The sequence below is a fragment of the Lycium ferocissimum genome, chromosome 7, assembly GCF_029784015.1.
Source record: "Lycium ferocissimum isolate CSIRO_LF1 chromosome 7, AGI_CSIRO_Lferr_CH_V1, whole genome shotgun sequence".
NCBI classification, from domain to species: Eukaryota; Viridiplantae; Streptophyta; class Magnoliopsida; order Solanales; family Solanaceae; genus Lycium; species Lycium ferocissimum.
Window position 1 is genome coordinate 29750857 of NC_081348.1, and position 20995 is coordinate 29771851.

The following is a 20995-nucleotide window of genomic DNA, read 5'->3' on the forward strand; positions in this document are numbered from 1 at the left end:
GATCAATATGGCTTTTGAAGGATATAGGTCGAAGCAATAAAAGAACAAAGAATGAGACATGTAATGATAAATGAATAAACTTACAAAACTCATATGTTGTGCCTTGATATATTGTGACAAGTGTAAATTAGGAAAGCAGAAATGAAGAGATTGAGACATAAATCAATGACTCACTAAAGTCCCATCAAATGTAAGTTGGTGCCTATTAGTGCAAGACAAGACAAGGATGATCTTTCATTATTTTATTCTCTTAAAGTGCGTAATCACTATCCATTTCTAATCTCTGCCCTTTGAATAACACAATGTGAATAGATTGAGTAATAAGCAGTTTCCTCTAGCCAATGAACTTATCGAGTCCAGTTGTAGATCAATGTTTCTCTGACTAGTTAACTCGGTAATGCTGGTAAAATGACACCATTATTTCCTATTAATTGATAAAGTGAACATATTCTAGTCCACAAGTTAAACCCATCTTCCTTTGCATTAACTCTGTAAAATGAGTTTCAAGTTTACAATAATAAAAGTTAATGGTTATTAATGGGGCAAATACTAATCTATGAAAATTTTGGTTCCGCCTTTCCATTCTGGTCCATAAAAGAAAGAAGAAAGCAGAACCAGTGGTACAATTCCGCCACAAGGGGACAAAGGAACCAGATGTTATCAACAGCAGCTAAGGTTAAAATTCATTTGCAAAAAACTACTAAAGTACAAGGATGGCACTTCCTTAAAGAACTACATCGTCTTCTGGCTTGACTTTGTCTAATAATCTTGATTCCACTAGCAAGTGCGCATAGGTGCGTTGTGCTTCTTTTAGCTCCTTCCGAAGTTTATTAACCTGCAACAACCACATAAATAAAACATATGATGATTTTCATTTTAAAATCAGGTACTGCTTCAATCAGGTACGATTGAATACTTGACATGCAACAACGATACGAAGGCAAAGGTTATTTAATCACACCTTTGAATGGAGTTCCTCCTCTCTTTTCTCACATTCCGAGCACCTGGGTCAAGAATAAAGTAGTCACACAGATATACTTTAGGGATAAACCATTGCGCTGCAAACACACGTGTGCGCATGTGTGTGTATTTGATTTGATAGTAATTGTATTTTGTATATTCCTATGGGACAATACATAAATACCCCCTTCAACATGTTACGTATTTCAACTACACACTTCAACTTTGAGAGATCCTATTACCCTCCCTAAACTTGTCGGAAGTAGAATTTTTACCACCTGAGAGACCAAAACCCATATTTAAATGGGACAATGCACCTCATGCCCTACCCTTGTTTTTTCATCTTACCTTTTTTAATTCAAAATGTGATTTCTTACTCTCTTTTTTCACTTCTTTTTCATCTTCGCCTCCTTCTGGTCACCTTCGACATTGATTTTTACTATAATTGTCATCTTCTCCACACTCCAATGTTCCAAAAACTTGAAAACCAATCCTTAAATCTATCACCTTTACCGAGAACATGATCTCTGCTTTTAACGGAAAATGGGTCTCTTGGGACAGTGGTTTTTGCTTGGCCTTTGTGCTTACGCACTTGATGAGAAGCTAAAATGTGCTTATGCCACGTATTAGAATGTTATGAATGTTATAGGTCGCCCGCAAAGTTTATGTAGTACATAGTTCACCCGAAATTGAAAGGGAAATTTATGTATTATCGCTCTAGATAAATATATTTCAATTTCTACGTAAACGCACTACCCCCTCCCTCCTCACAAGAAAGAGAAAGAGGAGAAAAGAAAAGTTAAGTTGTCAGACTACATAACGTGTTTTTCATCCTTGCATTTCTTTCTATTAAAAAGATCAAAGCATAATTTGGAAATTGCATTATGAGAAGATGACAGACTCATTAATGAAGTATACACTTACTGTGCGCGGAGCTTTTCATTCTCTTGAATAAGGGGGGCAATCTCTTGATCTTGTAAGCCACTTGAAGTGAGAGTCTACAATGGTCAAAAGACAGAGATAGAGAATACATTCATTATAAATGCCTGGTTCACTACATCTCATCTTTGTTATCAATCTTAGTTCTGCAGGCAAAGTTACTTATAGGCAAGAATTGCAAGATGAGCAATTAAGGTCCATAATAAGATCTTGACAAAAAGATCGAGGAGAAAATCCATATTAACCTGTAATTTATTTTTTACAGAATTCAAGACCACTTAGGTTCTGTTAGTACAAAGGGGAAAGTAGTTGAAAACATTAAAACACACAATAAGCAATCCACCCGCGGGGAAATCCTCTTCTAAACACAAAAGTACCAAGGTATTTTCTTCTGGTAGTATTGTGGGTTACTTTTTTAACCGAAAAATTCCCAAGGGCCAATTGGGCACAGTTTGAAACTTGGTGAATAATGTGTTTTGTCCCTCTGTTCTTCTTGACTTAAATACCAGGCTATTGCCTGCAATAAGTCTCAAACCTATGACATGCACATGACACACTGCGCTTTCACCACTAGATCAAAGCCTTGGTGGCTTTTGGCAGTATGCAGCTTTTGGCATGTCAAAATAATAATAAAGAATAAAGATAAAGGAACTCAATCGTTCATAAAAAGAAATTACAAATAACATCTTTACTCATAGTCCCTCTTTATTGGAATTCATAGTCCTAGTTTAACAAGGTCATTGACAGCTTGTAAGCTACTTCTTAAACTTAACATGCTGTTCTATAGATAACCTGCAATTGATATGCTAAGTAGATTTATCCCTTCTTTCAAGCTATAATGCACATTCAACACGCAATCAATTTTCAAAAGCAAAGACTAGGTCTGACGGAAAAACAGGGATTTGGTAATATGCCTGAACAATTTCAGAAGCCAAATCCAAAAGTCCTTCTGGTTTCAACATACCCAGCAATACTGATGCCATGCTTTTTATGGATGCAACTATATAAATCAATACTAGTGGAACGAGAGCATACAAAAAAATACATACCAGAATTTCTTGACTTCGGCCACCACCAGTTAAATCAGCTACTAGTCCAGCTGTCCGTTTCAAGTTTTCATGTTCTATTGGACGATCAACTGCTTTCCTTTTTGAAGCTCCTGAGGTTCAAAGTAAGCAATATTGTCAACAGTTGAAAAAGTTTATACACAGTATCCTAATTTCAAAATGTAAAAGATGGTGATTCATCTAATGTCAAAAAGTAAAGATGGTCATTCATATATCCAAGCAGGTAACTATACAAAATTGCATGAGTTTTGCGGGGAACCACCACTGCATCATAACTAGTGACTGACTGACTTCATAGTGTAATTAAATTATTGACAACCTACAGAAATGACAATGAAAAAGGAAACCCACTGCACATGCAATCATCTCACTTTGATTGCTAATAAAGGCATTATGATACTCAATGGCAGGAAATGAAGCCAAAGCATAGAAATTTGAAGCCACAGCTGGGGTATGAAAGATAGTCGACAAATGAAGTCAGGGACCCTGAATTTACAAGCCGTAGTTGGGGTATGACAGTTAGTGAATTGAGGAACTCTTCAACCACCATATGTTGGAACCTTCACTGAGTTGTCATGAAGAATTGGAGGGCACAGGCAGAGAATATACAGTCACAAGCACCAATATTCCAACAGAGCCAACTTATATGGCACAGATATGTTCAGTGGTAATGAACCCCAGAAAATGCATGTTCGGCATTCACCACAGGATCCTTCCATCATTGTTAGGCCTAAAACCCTAACACTAAACAGAAGCAACGTAACTATATATACAAGTTATATAACATGTGAATTAATCTTCTTACAATCAGGATTTATGAGATTCTAAGGTCTGCAGTAGTAGTTAGCCTTTTTTTTTTTTTTTGGTGAAGTAATTAAAATGTATTAGAATGGCAGTAGTTAGTCTTTCATGAACAAGGAACCAAATCAAGATGTCTGCTTTTTATCACGCCCCTCCCAAATGAGGGCAGAGGGTCAGAGCCCAAGACTTTGTGATCGTACTGCTTGAGAGAAGGATTTTCCAGAAAGGTCCCTGATGACTCAAATCCCAAATACACCTATCTTGAGAGTTGGAAATAGTTGTGTTTTTTTAAGAGAACCTATTCTGTGATGGCAAGTTATAAAAATAATCTAGAGAAAGAAGGTCCTCCATGTCTCTAGAACTCCTTTTAGCAACACTGTTTGATCTTCGAAATAATCTTCTCTCCACGCTCTCGTTCCCTCTTCCATCTCTCCCTACCTAATCATGACATGCGTAAATTGGCCTGAACATCACCAATAACAAGAGAAAGACATTGCATGGTATGGAGCTCTGGCGAGTGGACATCCAAAATACCTAGCTGCGCAGAAGATACTGATTCGGCTCAGGGGAGATGGACAACTCAAGTAGGAATTAAGGTGAAGGAGATGATTGGAATTTTCTTCTCTTCGAAATTCTTTCTTTTCATTCTACTAAGATGGATCAACATGAGCTCTCAACAGTACATAAAAGGAGACCACAAAATCTGAGTGCGAGGATATGGTCATTAAGCATGAAAATTAAGGTCATTCGCACATGATGTTCGCAATTACTTAGTGTAATCCAATGTTCAAAATTAAAAAGAATGTGGTTTTTCATGAGTCTATTAACGCAGTCCAATATCTTCGTCTTCAGTGAAATCTACTAACGATGGTAAGTTATAAACATTTGGCAATATCCAAAACACTATCGCTTTGACCAAACCCAACAAACATTCCATTGTAGTAGCCAGGTCATGCCCTATCAGAGTAGGTATAATAGAAGCAAGAAAGTTTGATCACATAGCTCGAAAGAGAGGCCTCAATAAAACAAGCTAGACTGCCTATACAGGAAAAAGAAAAGCTCCTTCCTGATTTTCAAGGCCGTTAAAAATCCTCTCAACCATGAAATACCAAGCACAACAGATCTAGGATAACTTCCAAAGGTAGCTTAAGTGATCGAACGCAAAATTTAAGAGAGAAATGCCCATTATAGAGGTGAGGCGTAGCTCTCTCATCAACACATTACCTGGTTTAGAGTTATTTTGGAATACTGGTGTTACAGTTCCCCGTACTGTAATGTTTGAACCAACAGCACTGGGGGAGTTATTACCCAAGACAACAGGTTTGTATGTGCCATGTTGTTGTCTAGTTTCAGATGAAGCCTGAGGTTTATATGTGCCGTGTTGTTGTCTAGCTTCAGATGAAGCCTGATGTTTAAATGTGCCATGTTGTTGTCCAGATTCAGATGAAGCCTGAGGAGTAATCGGTTCCTGAGGTTTAAATTTCTTTGGAAAGTAACCAAGGAGCCCGCAGTGATAATCCCTGTCAAAGGATGAGCATTAAGTGAGGAATATATATAAGTAGCTAATTATGAAGAACTTAGATCTGCCTTTCCCATCTAATCCCACGAAAACATAGAAAAACCACATCTTTACTGGCAAACAAGACATTAATGACTATACAGGCCAAAGGCATCTTTTCTATTCCTTGATACTTGCAAATAAAAGCTGCTTAAATCCATGCAGATAAGCTAAAAATCTGATCCGCCAAGGCTTGCAAGTTACCTCCATCAATACAGAAACAATTCACTGGCCTATTCTTAATTTCAAGTAATTGTTTACCAGTATTCCCATGTCATCTCCTTTAGACGTGCTTCAAGCTTTTGAAAAAGAGGGGTTTTCTCGAAGTCCTGCTTATTATGAGTTGGCTGAATAAAGTTTGCTTCTAGAACACCTGGAAGGGGAAGGAAATCATCAAATAACCTCTCTAGCCGGGTTAAGGGAAAAGATGACAAGCATAAGTAACAGTGATAATGTAAAGTGGTTCAGAGGCTTCTTACCAACAACTCCTCTGCCTCTACTATCACAGTACCTTACAACATGCCAAAACGGCTGCAAAGAATTGATAAAAAAGATGTAGGACTATAGGAGTTAGGAAAAGGTATGTAAAGAATGTCTATCAACTGAATCAGTTTGTACAAGAATAATCCATCAAAATTATAGATAGGTCATTGCTAGCCCAAAAAGCAATTCTTATGGGATAGAGAAGGTAAAGTAAAGAACAAACCCGAGGAAGAAAAGAAGTGGAAATTCTTGAGTAGAATATGTCTACAGTTTTATGCAGCTGTTATAACATCTTAGTAATGGAACCAAACAACCCCTAAGTGTATTTGTAATGTATTTTCTCCCTACTTTCTCATCCCAATGTTGACAATATTTCTAGATCACATAATAAAAAATTCTAGAGCTCATATTCTTACTCTTTGACCTCCTCCCACTCTCAATAGCACGCAACTCTCCTAAAATTAATGCTAGCCCTACCAATATTCTACCCCTACCCCCTTTCCACTCTCCGTCACATAATGGTTTCCTGCATTTCCTAATTTTCAATAAGACAACTTGCAAACTGAGAGTCAAGCCCCTTTTTAGTCTACAATTGTACCTCTTTCTGCTAACTTATCCCCTTGACCTCCAAATATTCACCTTCAGGTTGACCGATGGTGCTCTTGTTTCCCATCAAAAGAACCACTACTAAAAAAGTGACCATAGAACCCATTCAGGAAGCCAAGAAAAATGAAGTTTAGTGGTGATTTCCCACATAGATTAGATCAACGGAGGTCCATCAGCTCTCCGAAATGAGGAATTATTTGACTCTTATCCAGCTTACTTACAAGATTTAGAGATAAGTACAAACAAAGCTATTTTTTCTCAGAAGTTCAAATTCACAAATTTTTAAAAATATAGAGCAACATGAGAAGCTAGTCACCAGTATTAAACGATTTTTGTGGTAGACATTGAACCCATGAACATTCACCACCGGAGCTTCCTTTAGGAAGCCAATAGTAGTAATGACTGAACCCTGCAACCACCAAATAAAGAGACCATTTAGAGAAGTTCTGGAAACATTGGAGCTTAAAATGTTACTAGCTAACTTTTGGGAAGCAAAAGTAATTTAATGGTCAAAGGTCAAGCATTATATGTAACTGATCCAGTTTGGAGACAGCTTTGAGAAAAAGCAAAAACACATGCTACAGTATGGAGCACTTAGAATATAAGACTTCACAATTACCAACTCAAATTTTGAACAACTCCAGAATTTCCTCAAATGTCTCGACCTTTAAACCCCAGATCAAGCTACTCTCTCTATAACTATCAATAAAGGTAAACCGCCGTAGATAGGAACCACCACTTTTCTTTTGAGATTCAAAGAACCACCACTTTTCTTTTGAATCATGTGCACTGTTTTGAAGTGCACACTAATCTGAAACGCGTGGCTTCAATCAAGAAGTGATAAGCCTTCGCTTAGCATCACTTTACCCTTTGCGTTTTTATTTTTTTTAATTGTTAATTACCGCTTTGCTTTTTAGAACACTGACAATACCAAGAACTTCTACTACAACCAAGATTAAATACAAAACAAAGAACTTCTTAATCTCATAAAAAGTCAACTTTTGCCCCGTGAAAAGGAATGGAGTGTGTAAATATATTATAATATATGTCGCACAAAAAGTACCACTCATATTAAAGGCAAAATCTGGTAGATACCTCTTTGAATCCAACAGTTTGAGGCTTATACATGATAAATTCAGGGTACTTGAGATCCTTGGCAATGTTATGGAATTCAACAACCCGTCCACGTAATAGAATACAGAAGTTGTCTGGGATCCGCAAGTACAGCACTGATAAATATGCCTGTTCAGTATGGGAACACCAAGAAGATAATGACCAGTAATCCTCTGATTTAAAAATTTAAGTATCGAGTGGAAACTACTAGGAAGATAACTTACACGGAGTGAGTAACGAAGACGGTTCGCAAGATGCTGGTCGCTTGGTTTAATACGAGAGCCACTCTTCTCTTTATCGTTTGCATCCCCCGAAAGGCGAATATCCTGCAGTTATAGCAAAAGAAGACAAAAATAAAGTTATAAATGACACAATCAGAAATCCGAAATCCCATATAGATAGTCAAACCAAACCTCAGAATCTGTCTCAAAGTCGAGCTCCATTCTGCCTTCATCATTAAACCACAAATTGTAGACAATCACCTTTGTGCCATGATCACCAATGTCATCAAACTGCAAATTACATAAGGGAGGGAGCCAAAGTCGATATTGGTAAAAAGGTTAGGAATAGCCTCACAGGATTGTGATGCAATACAGCAAGCTTTAATAGGAAAATAGGGAATTGCCAGGGCACAAATCTGAGAGCTATATTTGGTTTGACAACTTCAGAAGGTGCTAGTCAAGGTTTGGTGGCTAAATTTGAATGTCCGCGGAACCGCATGATATTTTTTTGGAAGGTATATTATGTAAAAACCGCGTGAATTTAAAGTTGTTTGACAACTTTCTGCCACTAAAACCTGCTGCTAAGTCTCAACATTGGAGCACTGCATGCTGGAAAATTCAAATGATACAAGCAAAACTAATCGTAGACTAAACGGACAATCATGATATAACAAAAACAACACGGCTAGAAAATGAAAATTAACTACTCCAAAAACAATTTCAAGTACTTGGAAAAAATTTAACAATTTCAACTACAAAAACCAGCCAAAATCAACTTAAACCATTGACCATGTGACACTCACAGACTTGCACAATCTGTAATTTTTGACTCACTACCTCTGTATCTTCCATAAAATTCACCCTTTTCAAAAAAAAAGTTAATGCCTTTATATCTCGGGGAATTTTTTTATTTTTATTTTTAAATGGTAACATTATATCTCCGGGAATATTTTGCAGGGACAGTTAAATGCTCAGGTATACTACCAATTATGGCAACTAAAAGCTGAATTTAACTGATACTCCCAAGGAGGATTTGGAAGGTGACACTAATATAGATCATCACCATAAAGTGATTTGTAGGTTGACAACAAATTAAGGAATGACAAAAGAAGTTATATCTATAATTGTTTCACTTTCTTTTGTTTGGTTTTCATCCACCAAGATGTGAGGAGGAGAACTCACATAAAGGAAGAAAGCCAAGGAAAGGGAAAAATAAAGTTCTATCATAAAAAGTACAAAGAAACTGACAGAAAGAAGGCAACAACCTTGAAGACCGTGAAAACTTACTTGCTTGAGAAGCTCTGCCTCTGTTGCAAATGGAGACCAGCGCAACAACAACGAAAGGTTATTCCTAACATGTTCTTCACCATGTAATGAATTCCATTTTCTAGCTGCTGCACTGAACTCAAAGTCAAGCTGCATCAATAGAACGAAGACTTTAAGGAAAATGAGCATGAAGGTTGGAAGGAGAAAGAAAAAGCGAGAAAGTAACCGCCAGTAAAAGAAAAAGCGAGAAAGGAACCGGCAGTAACTGATGTTTGGATTACTGATTTTTTTTTAAAAACTATGTTTGGATTATCACATGGGCCACATGGAAGAATGCAGGTAGTCCTCTCTCTCACTCTCTCTCTCTCTCATGTACAAATGTATCTTATTTTGTCCTCTTTCCTTCTTCTTTCAGGGAAACAGAAGGAGTTATGTAATAATAAGACATGCATAAGAAATTTTGGAGAGCCCAAAATAAGGATTTCTCATAAACAAAGCTCAAATATATTTAAACAAGAGATCATCAAACAAAGGTAGAAGTCCACATCTAAGTCCTATTAATTAATAAAACACCTGATGACGCTAATATATCACAAGAAGCAAATTATAAAACCATCTAATCAAATATGGAGGAAAGGTACAATTTAAAATATAAGCTAAATAATTTACAAATTAAAACTACAGTAGTGCCAATATTGTTTAAATGGGGAAAAAGCACATATCGATCTGATTTTAGATGAAATTGAAGGACTCTGGTACATCATCTGATTTTTTGAATCATATTAGTAAAAGAGGAACAAGATATTGTAGTTAAAAGGTAAACAAGTAATAGGGAAACCACCATATCAAGGTTTGAGCTATTAAGGACTATTTAGACTCAGATGCACGCTTAGTCGGCAAAAGGAAAAAAGGCTCACCAAAGGAACCACTATTCTGTCAAGTCCTACTTGAGTCAGAAATGTCTGAGATAGAAGCCCAATGCTTTGTGTCAATTTCCTGGTCACAATAGCAACACGGAATCAGAAGGGGTTACCCTGAGCATAGACCAGTAGCCTGGGTGAGAAATTGATATCACAAAAGGAAAAAAGCTTCCATGTCTTCAAGTTACCCTGAGCATAGACCAGTAGCCTGGGTGAGAAATTGATATCACAAAAGGAAAAAAGCATCCATGTCTTCAAGTTAAAATTGTGTTTTACTTTTTCTTTTTTGTTCGGGGGGAGAGGGGTTGTTGGGGTAAGCCTACGGATTTCAAGGAAATACCCTGAAGCTATATGCATTAGAAAGATTGCAGATCATTCTGTAGACAACTCAGCTTGAAGGAAAAAGGTTCAAGGAAGGCAGTATGTGATAAGAAATGTTGCTCGCTTTTGTACCGACACAAAATTATTGTCACTGCAAGGTTCACAGAAATGCTTGCTCGATATCTCATTGTGAATCTCTAGAAGTATAATCAAGTAAGTCAAAAATTGAAAATTTCTCTGTTCAACTTTAATTGCACATGCTCCTCAAAGTGGCAATCAAGCCGCTCAAATTATATTTAGAAAAACCTAAAGTTCTCCTTACGATACTCCAATTAGTAAAAGCAAAGATCAACATTGACAACCTGGAAGGATAACTAATAGATCTGCAAGATCATGTGATGGTCTCCTGGGCAGGACTTTGGCTAGAATCTTTTATTTATTTTTTATTGAAGATTTTATTATCATCTAGAGGATGCATGAAAAAAGGAATTGATCCTGTCAATATGAGCAACATCTGTAAGATGGTGTTCCGCTCCAAAGCAAAAAATACAGAGCTAACAATGTCCAAAAATATATACATTGTTGACATAAGGACTTTGGCAAAGCATGTTTCAGTCTGTGGATTTCAACATAATTAAATTTTAAACACGGCAAGTTGTTTTCTACAATAACAGCCACTTTGGAAATTTAAGAAATGAGCTTGCTCTACTCAAGCTCCATCACTCAAGTTCATATATATATATATATATATATATGTGTGTGTGTGTGTGTGTGTGTGTATAACGAATCTTAATCCGTGGAATGTTTCTCTTCCCCTCAACCATCCAGTTTTGGAGAGGTAACTCACCTTAGAACTCCACCAGAAATCTTCATTGCTCATGCACACATACCTATCACTGAGGAGCAACTTCTATAGGAGATTTTTCTCAAGTTTGGCATGTCAAGATATATACAACAAACAACGATGTACACGAGGAGATTTACATACTATCTTGTTTGGACCAGCTTTATCACACCTATTTTTCCGCTATCACCATGAGTCTCACAAAATAAAACTATGTCTCAGTCACAGACAAGTTAAGCCAGTCTCACAAAATACAAGTCAAAGAAATCATAAAAGACTCATTAGAACTACTAAAAGACTTATTTGTTTTTATCAGTGAGAAATGAAATGAACTACTCAAAGAGAAAGGGAGATCAAGGAAAAGATAAAACAGCAAGTGCAAGAATACTACTGTACCTATTCTTTGTGCAGCGGCTAAAGACAATGACATCTGCCCCAAGTCTCATTGAACTGGTCTTAAAACCATTTCCATCTAAAATGCTGAAAGTTAGGAATTAACAAGACATGACACAGAAAAGGACACCATGATTATAAACATGCATACACTGTCCAATAGTTGAAGCTGACTTCTTATCCGAAAACCCAAAGCTCATACAACGACGTATGGCTTCTGGGTCCATTCCACCGCCATCATCTGGAACAAAGATTAGAAAGATTTACAATCACATACTCAACTATTTCCTCAGTATCCGTTAGTATTCACAAACAAGAAAGAAATGAAATACCTTGAACCAATAAAGCTGAACTTCCGTTCCTTGGATTTGGGGTTTTATCTACAATAACAAAGGTGGCTCCATTTTGTATCTAACAGTTGAAGAAACAATGGTGCAACATAGAAAGGAAAATATTAGCATGACGGTTTCAACAAAAGGGTTACAGCATCTCAACATTGTTGATACCTTGTAAGGCACATTACCATCAGGGTCCCAGAATAAACTCTATTCATCAAGACAGACTAGATTCTTAGTGCAAACTTCGGGACATATACATATCCATGTCATGAAGTACACATCCGGAGGCCAAGAATATGTCACATAGCGCCTCATCCAGTGTATTACTCATTATAATTTACTATTTAGGCCAGCTAAGCATTTACTTACTTTATTAGCATAGGGATAACCTACCATATTATACATTACCTAAGACTTCTATATTAGGCACCTCTTGTACATTGTTAATTAAGACAATAAGTTTTTCTATTCCACATGGTATTGGAGCCTTTGCGATCTTGGTAGAGACTCAAATAACTTCCGCTTCCAGCAGGTGGTACCAGTCAATGGGTGATGCCCCACCGAACTAATTTCTTTTTTTTTTTTTTTTTTTTTTTTTTTTTTTTAAACAGGTAACTTACCCACCGAGCTAATTTTTTCTTTTGTGCTTCCTTGTGGTGCCTAGCGACTCTCCTCTCTTCGGCAATTAGTGCCCTTATTTTCGGACCACTGTTCAAGCGTCACTCCTCTCTCTAGGATAGTTAAGCACGGTTCATCTCTTTGGGAACCGATGCCTCTACTTTTACGTGACCAATGCTCTCATCTACACAACAACGACATCTCAATGCCAAACAAGTTAGGGCTGGCTATATGAATTCTTTTTTTTCTTTTTCTGATAACCGTGGTGTCCGGCCAGCTTCCACGCACCTCGGCTATATGAATTCTGATTGACCAATTTCTTATCATTGTTCTGCCAATTCAAGTTACGTTGATGTTATAGTGACTGCAACACCATATTTATTTCCGGTGATTGAGAATAGATGTGCAGATACCAGCGACTTTCAGGAGGAGAAAGAATTGCAGCACCACTTTTCTTTTTGGTGATGTGCACATGCCGGAGAGATTTTGGCATCAATTTTCTATATTTTCAAAATAAGCAAACCTAACTTGTTTTCCCCACTTCGAGTTTGAGGGAGCATGTTAGAATTTCAAGTGAATATGTGTCTAGATTCAAACACGCCCAGATTTTTTGTTCTTGAATAAGGAAATCATAGTGAACAACCTTCTCTCCATACATTTTACTGTTTGGAAATTCTCAGCTACCAATGATATCATGTGCCTCTAATACAAGCCCACCAAAAGTGAAAGACATTTACAAAAGAAAAGTAAAACAAAAAAGAATGAGCTTGAAAAGGGGCTTACCTCATCAACAGCATTGTCAAGAAGCTCTGCCAAGGCTTTAGACACCACAAAACAATAATAACTAAGTTAACACTCCGGTAATAGCATTTGCAATACATGGAATCCTACTACCACACAAGAATATGGAAATGAAAAATCAACCAGCAATTGCACATACCACCAAATGCCCATTTATGTGAAGTGGCGTTTGAGTGAAGGAACTTTGGGTGAATGTGCAGGAAACTAGAGCCTTCTGTAATGCCACAAATAAGATGATAAAAATCTTAGATGCAAAACACATGCTTGAATTACAGATAAGAATTAGGCTATAAGGCAATATTGAAGGGTAAGCAAAATCAAGAAATAGATTGACCAACTACTCAAAACAACTCAGTTAGCAGGCATGGTTTATGCATGATTAATCAGCTAGTTGTAACCTATCATCTTCATGTGGTCTTTTACCCAATTGAACATAATGATCATTTGCTAAAAATAATTTCTTTTGAGAAGGGATGATTTACTGAGAATAAATTAAAAAAGGAAAAATTCGGTACTTTAAAGCATAATACTTTTAAGGGTGGACTTAGTAGCACGCCCCTCTTCATAATTTCCAGCTTTCCAGAACTGGCGAGATAGGGGTGCTGAACATATTTGCGATGTAGAACAAAGACTTGAATCATCTATCGGAGACTGATCTTGATCCAAGACAGTGGTGCCACTCTGCTCAGTGGCTGTAGAATCTTCACAGTATTCCATTTGTCGTATCGAACTTTCAACCAATTCTGATTCCAATTTAACAGTCTTTCTCTCTCCACCTCCAAGATTGTTACTACACAAGCCAACCATATTTGTAGAACTCATCCCAGGACTGACAAGAAATTAAATAAGGGAAAGTAAGTACACAAATAAATAGGCTAAAATGCAAGATAGAGAACTAGGGGGTTGAACACGATTGATGACGACTGAAAGCAACAGGACGCCAGTAAAACTGGAGTCAAGACTAGTGATAACTTGCATCTGTAGAAATGGTGCAGCCGTGCTAAACATCTGGAAACAAGAAATAGATCAACCCTTTTTATATAAGTTCCGATGTGGGTAAGTTTTTACCAAGGCATGCTTCTGACTCGCGTTTGGATGGTAAATAATAAATAGATCAACCCTTCACTTCAGTCATTTACATTTTTGGTGTATGGCAAACTGAAAAAAGAAAGTACTACAAATGCCTCGCAGAGGTCATTCTCACAACATATTTTCATACAATACATTATACGTCATCTATCACGCATTTTGGCCCTAATGTCAGACTAATCAGATCTTGTAACTAGGTGCTAAATATGTTGTGTTTTGCCTTGCTTAAGCAAGCTACACCTAGGGCACTATCGGCGGGCCTCATCGCCCATGGACTTTATCTTGAAGAGAGTAATAAATAATAATTGCTTCACCTAATTAATTTCCTTCAATTCTTTTTGTGTAATATAATTGTAGCTTGTATATGTAGTTATTATTCTTAAAGTACCTATATATATATATATATATACACACACACAGCGCTCTATTTGCTCTGCTGCTTACATGTCCCAATAGACAATAGCATTTTTTTGCTTTCCACCTTTCACAAGGTTTGTCAACCAGTTGACGAACAGAACATAATTCCCAGGCCTTGTAGCATCCGAAACCCAAAGCAGCTTCACCAACAGAAATGTTGGGCAGGAATCTAGGAGAAGGAAAGCCCATTGAATCTTCATTAGTTGTTTTTGGAGCTTTTGCCAACCTACAGTGCCGGTGTCTTCTTTGTTTGCTCATCTTTTAAGACAAAGTAGGATTCTCTAAATCTATAAACTTATCCCTATTTTGAGCCCAATGTAAGTGCAAGAACAACAACGATGATTAGTCCCAGCTAATTGGTATTGCCTATACAGATCTTTGCTTCCATCATGTTTTATTTTCAACTACTTCACTACTTCACATTGATTCGAAAAGATTAGAGTTCTTCGAAGACAACTTCCCTCCACATGCTCATAGATCTACAAGCCGCTGCATAGTTTTAAAATTTCCAATATTTGTTGGAAGTTTGTGTAGTTGATGTTGTAATCATTCATGTATCTTTTTGAAGCTTTTTAAATACAACAACTTACTTCATCAACAAAAAGAAGTTTGTAAAGTTGATGCCAGCTCACACTATCAGGAGTCGTTTGGTTTATGAACAAGTTATACCGAAATTATAATACGAGGACTAGATAACGACGGACTACTTATTGGATATACTTTTATTTGTAGAGTGTGGTATAAAGAGACTCGGACACCCGGTGCTTAATCAAAAAAAAATAACACCACAATTGTGGTATAAGAAATCCCAAAATTGCTTATACCGGAATAGAAAACTCCCAAACACGAGATAAACTAATCCCACATTTTATCCCAGAATTGTTATCCCTTCTTGTAACAAGACGGCCTCTTCGTTCCTTGCAAAATCTTCAGTTCTACAACTTTATATTTCATTTTTTTAAGGATTTAATGGACCATGGAAGGGACTGAAACTCTCCTCTTCTCTCTCAATCTCCTTTCTCGGATTCTCTCTTATTTCCTTCTTTCCCATTCTCTATATTTTCAATGAAAAACTAATTTAAAGATTTTAAAAATGAAAAGCATCATCTTCAACAGAAAGTTCACCCTAAATTCTTTGTATGCAATTATTAGATAAGAGAAGTGCAAGTCTACAACTAAATGAAACTTGTAAAAAATAAGTCAAACCTGATGCAAAGAATTCAAACCCTTTCTGGAACAGACTTCAGAAATAGCAAACTTAACTTTTCAAAGCATGAACAGTCCTTTATTTGGAGACAAAAGTGTTCAAGATTTACTCTTTCTCCACCATTCAACTTCCTTGTTTATTTTCTCCTCTCCACACAAGTGAAAAATAAAAACACCCCCAAGTGATTAGTTCACTCAATTACAACAGCCAATGAGAACAAATAAAGATATGGTGGGTGTTAATGGAATGAAAGATCTAAATTAACAAGTTAGATTGGAAATCTCTTGAGAAAGAATTCAAGAAACAGTATTGAGAGGGAAATTAGGAGCTAATTTCAAAAATTTGGGTGTTGGGTTGGGTCCCTTTGGTTCCTATCAATTGAAGCTCAAAGAACTAGGGCTGGAGACTGGAGACTTCTTGAAAGTAACAAAACAAAGCTAAAATTTGTTAGTAACGGACGAGGTACAGTACATTTCATTACTCCTTCCGTCGCATAATAAGTGTCACATTTGTCGAAAATACGCATATTAAGAAATTAATAATACATAAAATTTATTAAATTATACCTATATAATAAAAATAAATTATTTTTTTCTCTTAATTAATGCTTGTCTAATTATCATTAAGATATTATTTTAACTTTTTTGTTTTTATCTAAGGATAGATTTAGAAAAAATTAGCTAATTTATGTCTTGATTTTATAATGTGATACTTATTATGAGATAATATTTTTTAGTTAAGATGACACTTATTATGGGACGGACGGAGTACTTTGTATCATGAGCCCGATTTTTTGTTCTCTTATAGGAATGAACCCGATTGAAATTGGGAAAATCAAGTACGCAATAAATGGTCGATATGTTTGATTTTTACTTTTTGTTACTTTCACGGTCATTTGGTTGGTGAATAATTTGTAGGAGTTTGTAATACAGTTATTAATAAATGACATCATAATTTCGTAACTACAACATATTTTTATTGGTAAATTTAAATTATTTGATTAAAAGTGAAAATATATTAGCATGTGTACACTAAATAAATTGTGACAAACTTTATTTTAAATTTTAACCTTGACTATTTTAAAGAACATTGAACGAAGGGCTTGCAAGAACTGCATATTTATCAAAAGTATTATCCACATCGAGTGTGGTATAAAATAATAGCATAATTGTAGTTTAAATGATCTCGAGATTGTTAATGCTCGAAACAAAACTTTACAAAATGGTAGATAAAACATGATTTATCTCGAAATTCTTATTTCTTCGCACAAACCAAACGACCCTTTAATTATTTGGTTTGGTAAAAGTCAGACAAGTTAAATCAAGTCCTTTCAACTTTAAACCATATCAAATAACACATGATTTATTGTTTTCATTTTCTGTCAATATTATTAATTTCACTTTTTTTTCACTGTATATATAATTGTTCTTTTCTAAGTAGTAATTAAATATGAACGTAAAGATCAGAAACACTAAAACAAGAAACAATCTTCATATCAATAATGCTATTTAGGTTCCGTTTTCAAATCAACATGCCTTGATAAAAATAAAAAAAATTAAAAAAAAAAACTGAATATTAAGATATTGTAAATCGTCGAATAATTAATTTTTTTATTTTCTCAATACCTGAATATGTGTGATTTGTATTTATTTTATACTAATAAATAAATAAATTCAATAAATATGTAATACATCCATGGTATATTAAAAATAATAATTTATAAATTATTGTATAAGTTATTACTCTAATGAACTGTACTTTAAAGAATAGCCATGGTGATGGTTGGCAATAATAGTTGTAACATAGTGGTTTGGCTTATAACATTATTAGTTGTAATATAACCGTTGGTGGTGGATACAGTTGGTGAAGGAGGTCGTCAATAGCGATTGTGCAACGGTGGTTGATGGAGGTTGTAGGCAATAAATGTATAGTAATAACGAGTGGTGATGAAAATGGTTGGTGAAGGTGATTAATGGTGGAGGCAGTTGGTAGTATTTGGTGATTGTGCAATTAAGGTTAGTGTTGAATATGGTTGATGGTACTGATTAATGGTGGTGGTGCTCGACGGTTGAGGTAGTTAGTGATTGTGGATAATGGTAGCTTATGACGACAATTGACGTGATAGTTGCATAATGAATACTAATGGTAGAGTTGGTTGCTAACGGGATAACAATGGCAAGTCATGAAGGTTGTTAGTTGTTAAGATGATATTTAGTGGTGGTCGTATTGTGGTGGTTGACGGTGGTAGAATTTTTAGGTGAACGTCTTAATGATAATTTCTAAAGGTGATGGTAATATTCTAATCATGGAATTTGAACGATCCAGATGTATATTCACTAAACTAGTTTTTGTGCACGTGCTTTACACGTGTATTCCAAATCAATTATTTTCAAATCATCCCTTTCTAACAATCTTGTTCGTTATAAGTTGCAAAATGATTAACAATTCAATTGAACCCAATGATACTGCAATAAGTATATTGTATCCGGTTAGGCTACTTCAAATTTTAATTGTTCTGAACTTATCTCTAATTAGTATAGTTTTAGGGGCTCTTTTTCAAGTTCAAAAATTCCTTAAATGCAAACTAACGACGCAAATTAAAAGCCAAATAAGTTAAATTAAATCTTTACAAATTTATTCCAAATCAAAAAATAATTGACAAGACTTGGGTGTTAGGTTGGGTCAATTTGGTTCGTATGAATTGATGCTCCAAGAACTAGGGTTGAAATGACAAGATTTCTTGAAAGCAAGCAAATAAGGCAAAATTTGTTGAAACGGATGAGGTTTTGTATTTTGTATCGTGAGTCCAATTTTTTGCTCTTTGTAGGAATGAACCTAGTTGAAATAGGATGTAGCAGTCGATCTATTTGATTTTTACTTTTTGTTACTCTCACGGCCATTTGGTTGGTGAATAATTTGTAGGAGTTTGTAGTGCAGCTATTAATAAATGACGAAATAATTTTGTAACTACGTCATATTTTTATTGGTAAATTTAAATTATTTGATTAAAAATGAAAATACATAGCATGTTTACACTAAATAAATTGTGACAAACTTTATTTTAAATTTTAACCTTGACTATTTTAAAGAACATTGGAAGAAGGGCTTTAAAGAACTGCATTTTTATCAAAAATATTATCCACATCGAGTGTGGTGTAAAATAATAGCATAATTGTAGTTTAAATGATCTTGAGATTGCCAATGCCCGAAAACAAAACTTTAGAAAATGTTAGATAAAATAATTTCATATTTTACCTCGAAATTGTTATTTCTTCGCACAAACCAAACAAAGTTTAATATTTGATTTGGTAAAATCAGACAAGTTAAATCAAGTCCTTCCAAATTTAAACCATATCAAATAACACGTGATTTATTGTTTTTATTTTCTATAAATATTGTTAATTTCACTTTTTTTTTTAATTGTATATATAATTGTTCTTTTTTAGGCAGTAAGTAAATATTAACGTAAAGAGTAGAAACACTAAGCCAAAAAACAATCTTCATATCAATAATGATATTTAGGTTCCGTTTACAAATCAACATGTCTTAATAAAAACTATTATTTTAAACTAATAAATAAATAAATTCAATAAATATATAGTAAATATTTCATCCATGGTATATTAAAAATAATAATTTATATATTATTGTGTAAGTTATTTCTCCAATGAACTGTACTTTAAAGGCTAGCCATAGTGATTGTTGGCAATAATAATTGTAACATGGTGATCTGGCTTATAACAATAGTTGTAATATAGCCGATGGTGGTGGATATAGTTGGTGACGGAGGTCGCCAATAGTGATTGTGCAACGGTGGTTGGTGAAGGTTGTAGGCAATAAATGTATAGTAATGACGAATGGTGATAAAAATGGTTGGTGAAGATGATTAATGGTGGAGGCAGTTGGTAGTATTTGGTGATTGTACAATTAAGGTTAGTGTTGAATGTGGGTGATGGTACTGATTAATGATGGTGGTGCTCGACAGTTGAGGTAATTGGTGATTGTGGATAATGGTAGCTTATGACGACAATTGACGTGATAGTTGCATAATGAATACTAATGGTAGAGTTTATTTGTAACGGGCTAATAGTGGCAAGTCATGAAGGTTGTTAGTTGTTAAGATGATATTTAGTGGGGTCGTATTGTGGTGTTAGAATTTTTAGGCGAATGTCTTTATGATAAATTTTAAAGGTGATGGTAATATTCTAATCATGGAATTTGAACGATCCAGATGTTTATTCACTAAACTAGTTTTTGTGCACGTGGTTTCAAAATTAATTATTTGCAAAACATCCCTTTGTAAAAATCTTGTTCTTTATAAGTTGCGAAAAGATTAACAATTCAATTGAACCAAATGACACTTCAATAAGTATATTGCATCCGGTTAGGCTACTTCAAATTATAATTGTCTAAACTCATCTCTGATTAGTGCAGTTTTAGGGGCTCTTTTTCACGTTAAAAAATTCACTAAATGCAAACTAATGGCGTCAATGAAAAACCAAATAAGTTAAGTCAAATCTTTACAAATCTGTTCCAAATCAAATTACACGTGATTTATTGTTTTATTTTTTTGTCAATATTGTTAATTTTACTTATTTTTCATTGTATATATAATTGTTCTTTTTAAAATAGTAATTAAATATCCGATGTTTATTATAAAGACGTGGCAAAAAAACACTTTGTAAAAATCTTGTTCTTTATAAGAAAGACCATTCAATTGAACCAAATATAAAAATGCCAGTTAGGCTACTTCAAATTATTTTCTAAATCAACATGTTTTAATTAAAATATATATTTAAATATTAAGATATTGTAAAGTCAAATAATTTAATTTTTTCCAAATCAAATTCGTGATTTATTGTTTTATTTTTTTGTCAATATTTATCTTTTTTTCATTGTATATATAAATATATAAATAGTCAATAAATATTATATAATAAATATTACGAAGCCAAGGTATCTTCATATAAAAACTTAGGTTCCATTTTCAAACAAATGTTTTAATTAAAATATTTTTTAATATTAAAGGCTAG

At 34.9% G+C, this 20995-nt stretch overlaps 1 protein-coding gene across 1 annotated transcript; it reads right to left on the minus strand.

The window, feature by feature from the left end:
* Window positions 1-531: 531 nt before the first annotated feature.
* LOC132064254 (protein MICRORCHIDIA 6-like) lies at window positions 532-16302 on the minus strand. Its single transcript, XM_059457168.1, has 20 exons — window positions 15962-16302; window positions 13780-14078; window positions 13389-13463; window positions 13232-13266; window positions 11825-11903; window positions 11644-11733; window positions 11496-11571; window positions 9932-10010; window positions 9036-9164; window positions 7941-8039; window positions 7752-7853; window positions 7510-7656; window positions 6731-6823; window positions 5805-5856; window positions 5587-5698; window positions 4992-5287; window positions 2949-3058; window positions 1885-1958; window positions 962-1004; window positions 532-835 (listed from the first exon to the last, which is right to left on the minus strand). Exons 2-20 carry the CDS (start codon window positions 14069-14071, stop codon window positions 725-727), a joined length of 2094 nt encoding a protein of 697 aa, XP_059313151.1. The 5' UTR covers window positions 14072-14078; window positions 15962-16302; the 3' UTR covers window positions 532-724.
* Between the last annotated feature and the right edge of the window lie 4693 nt (window positions 16303-20995).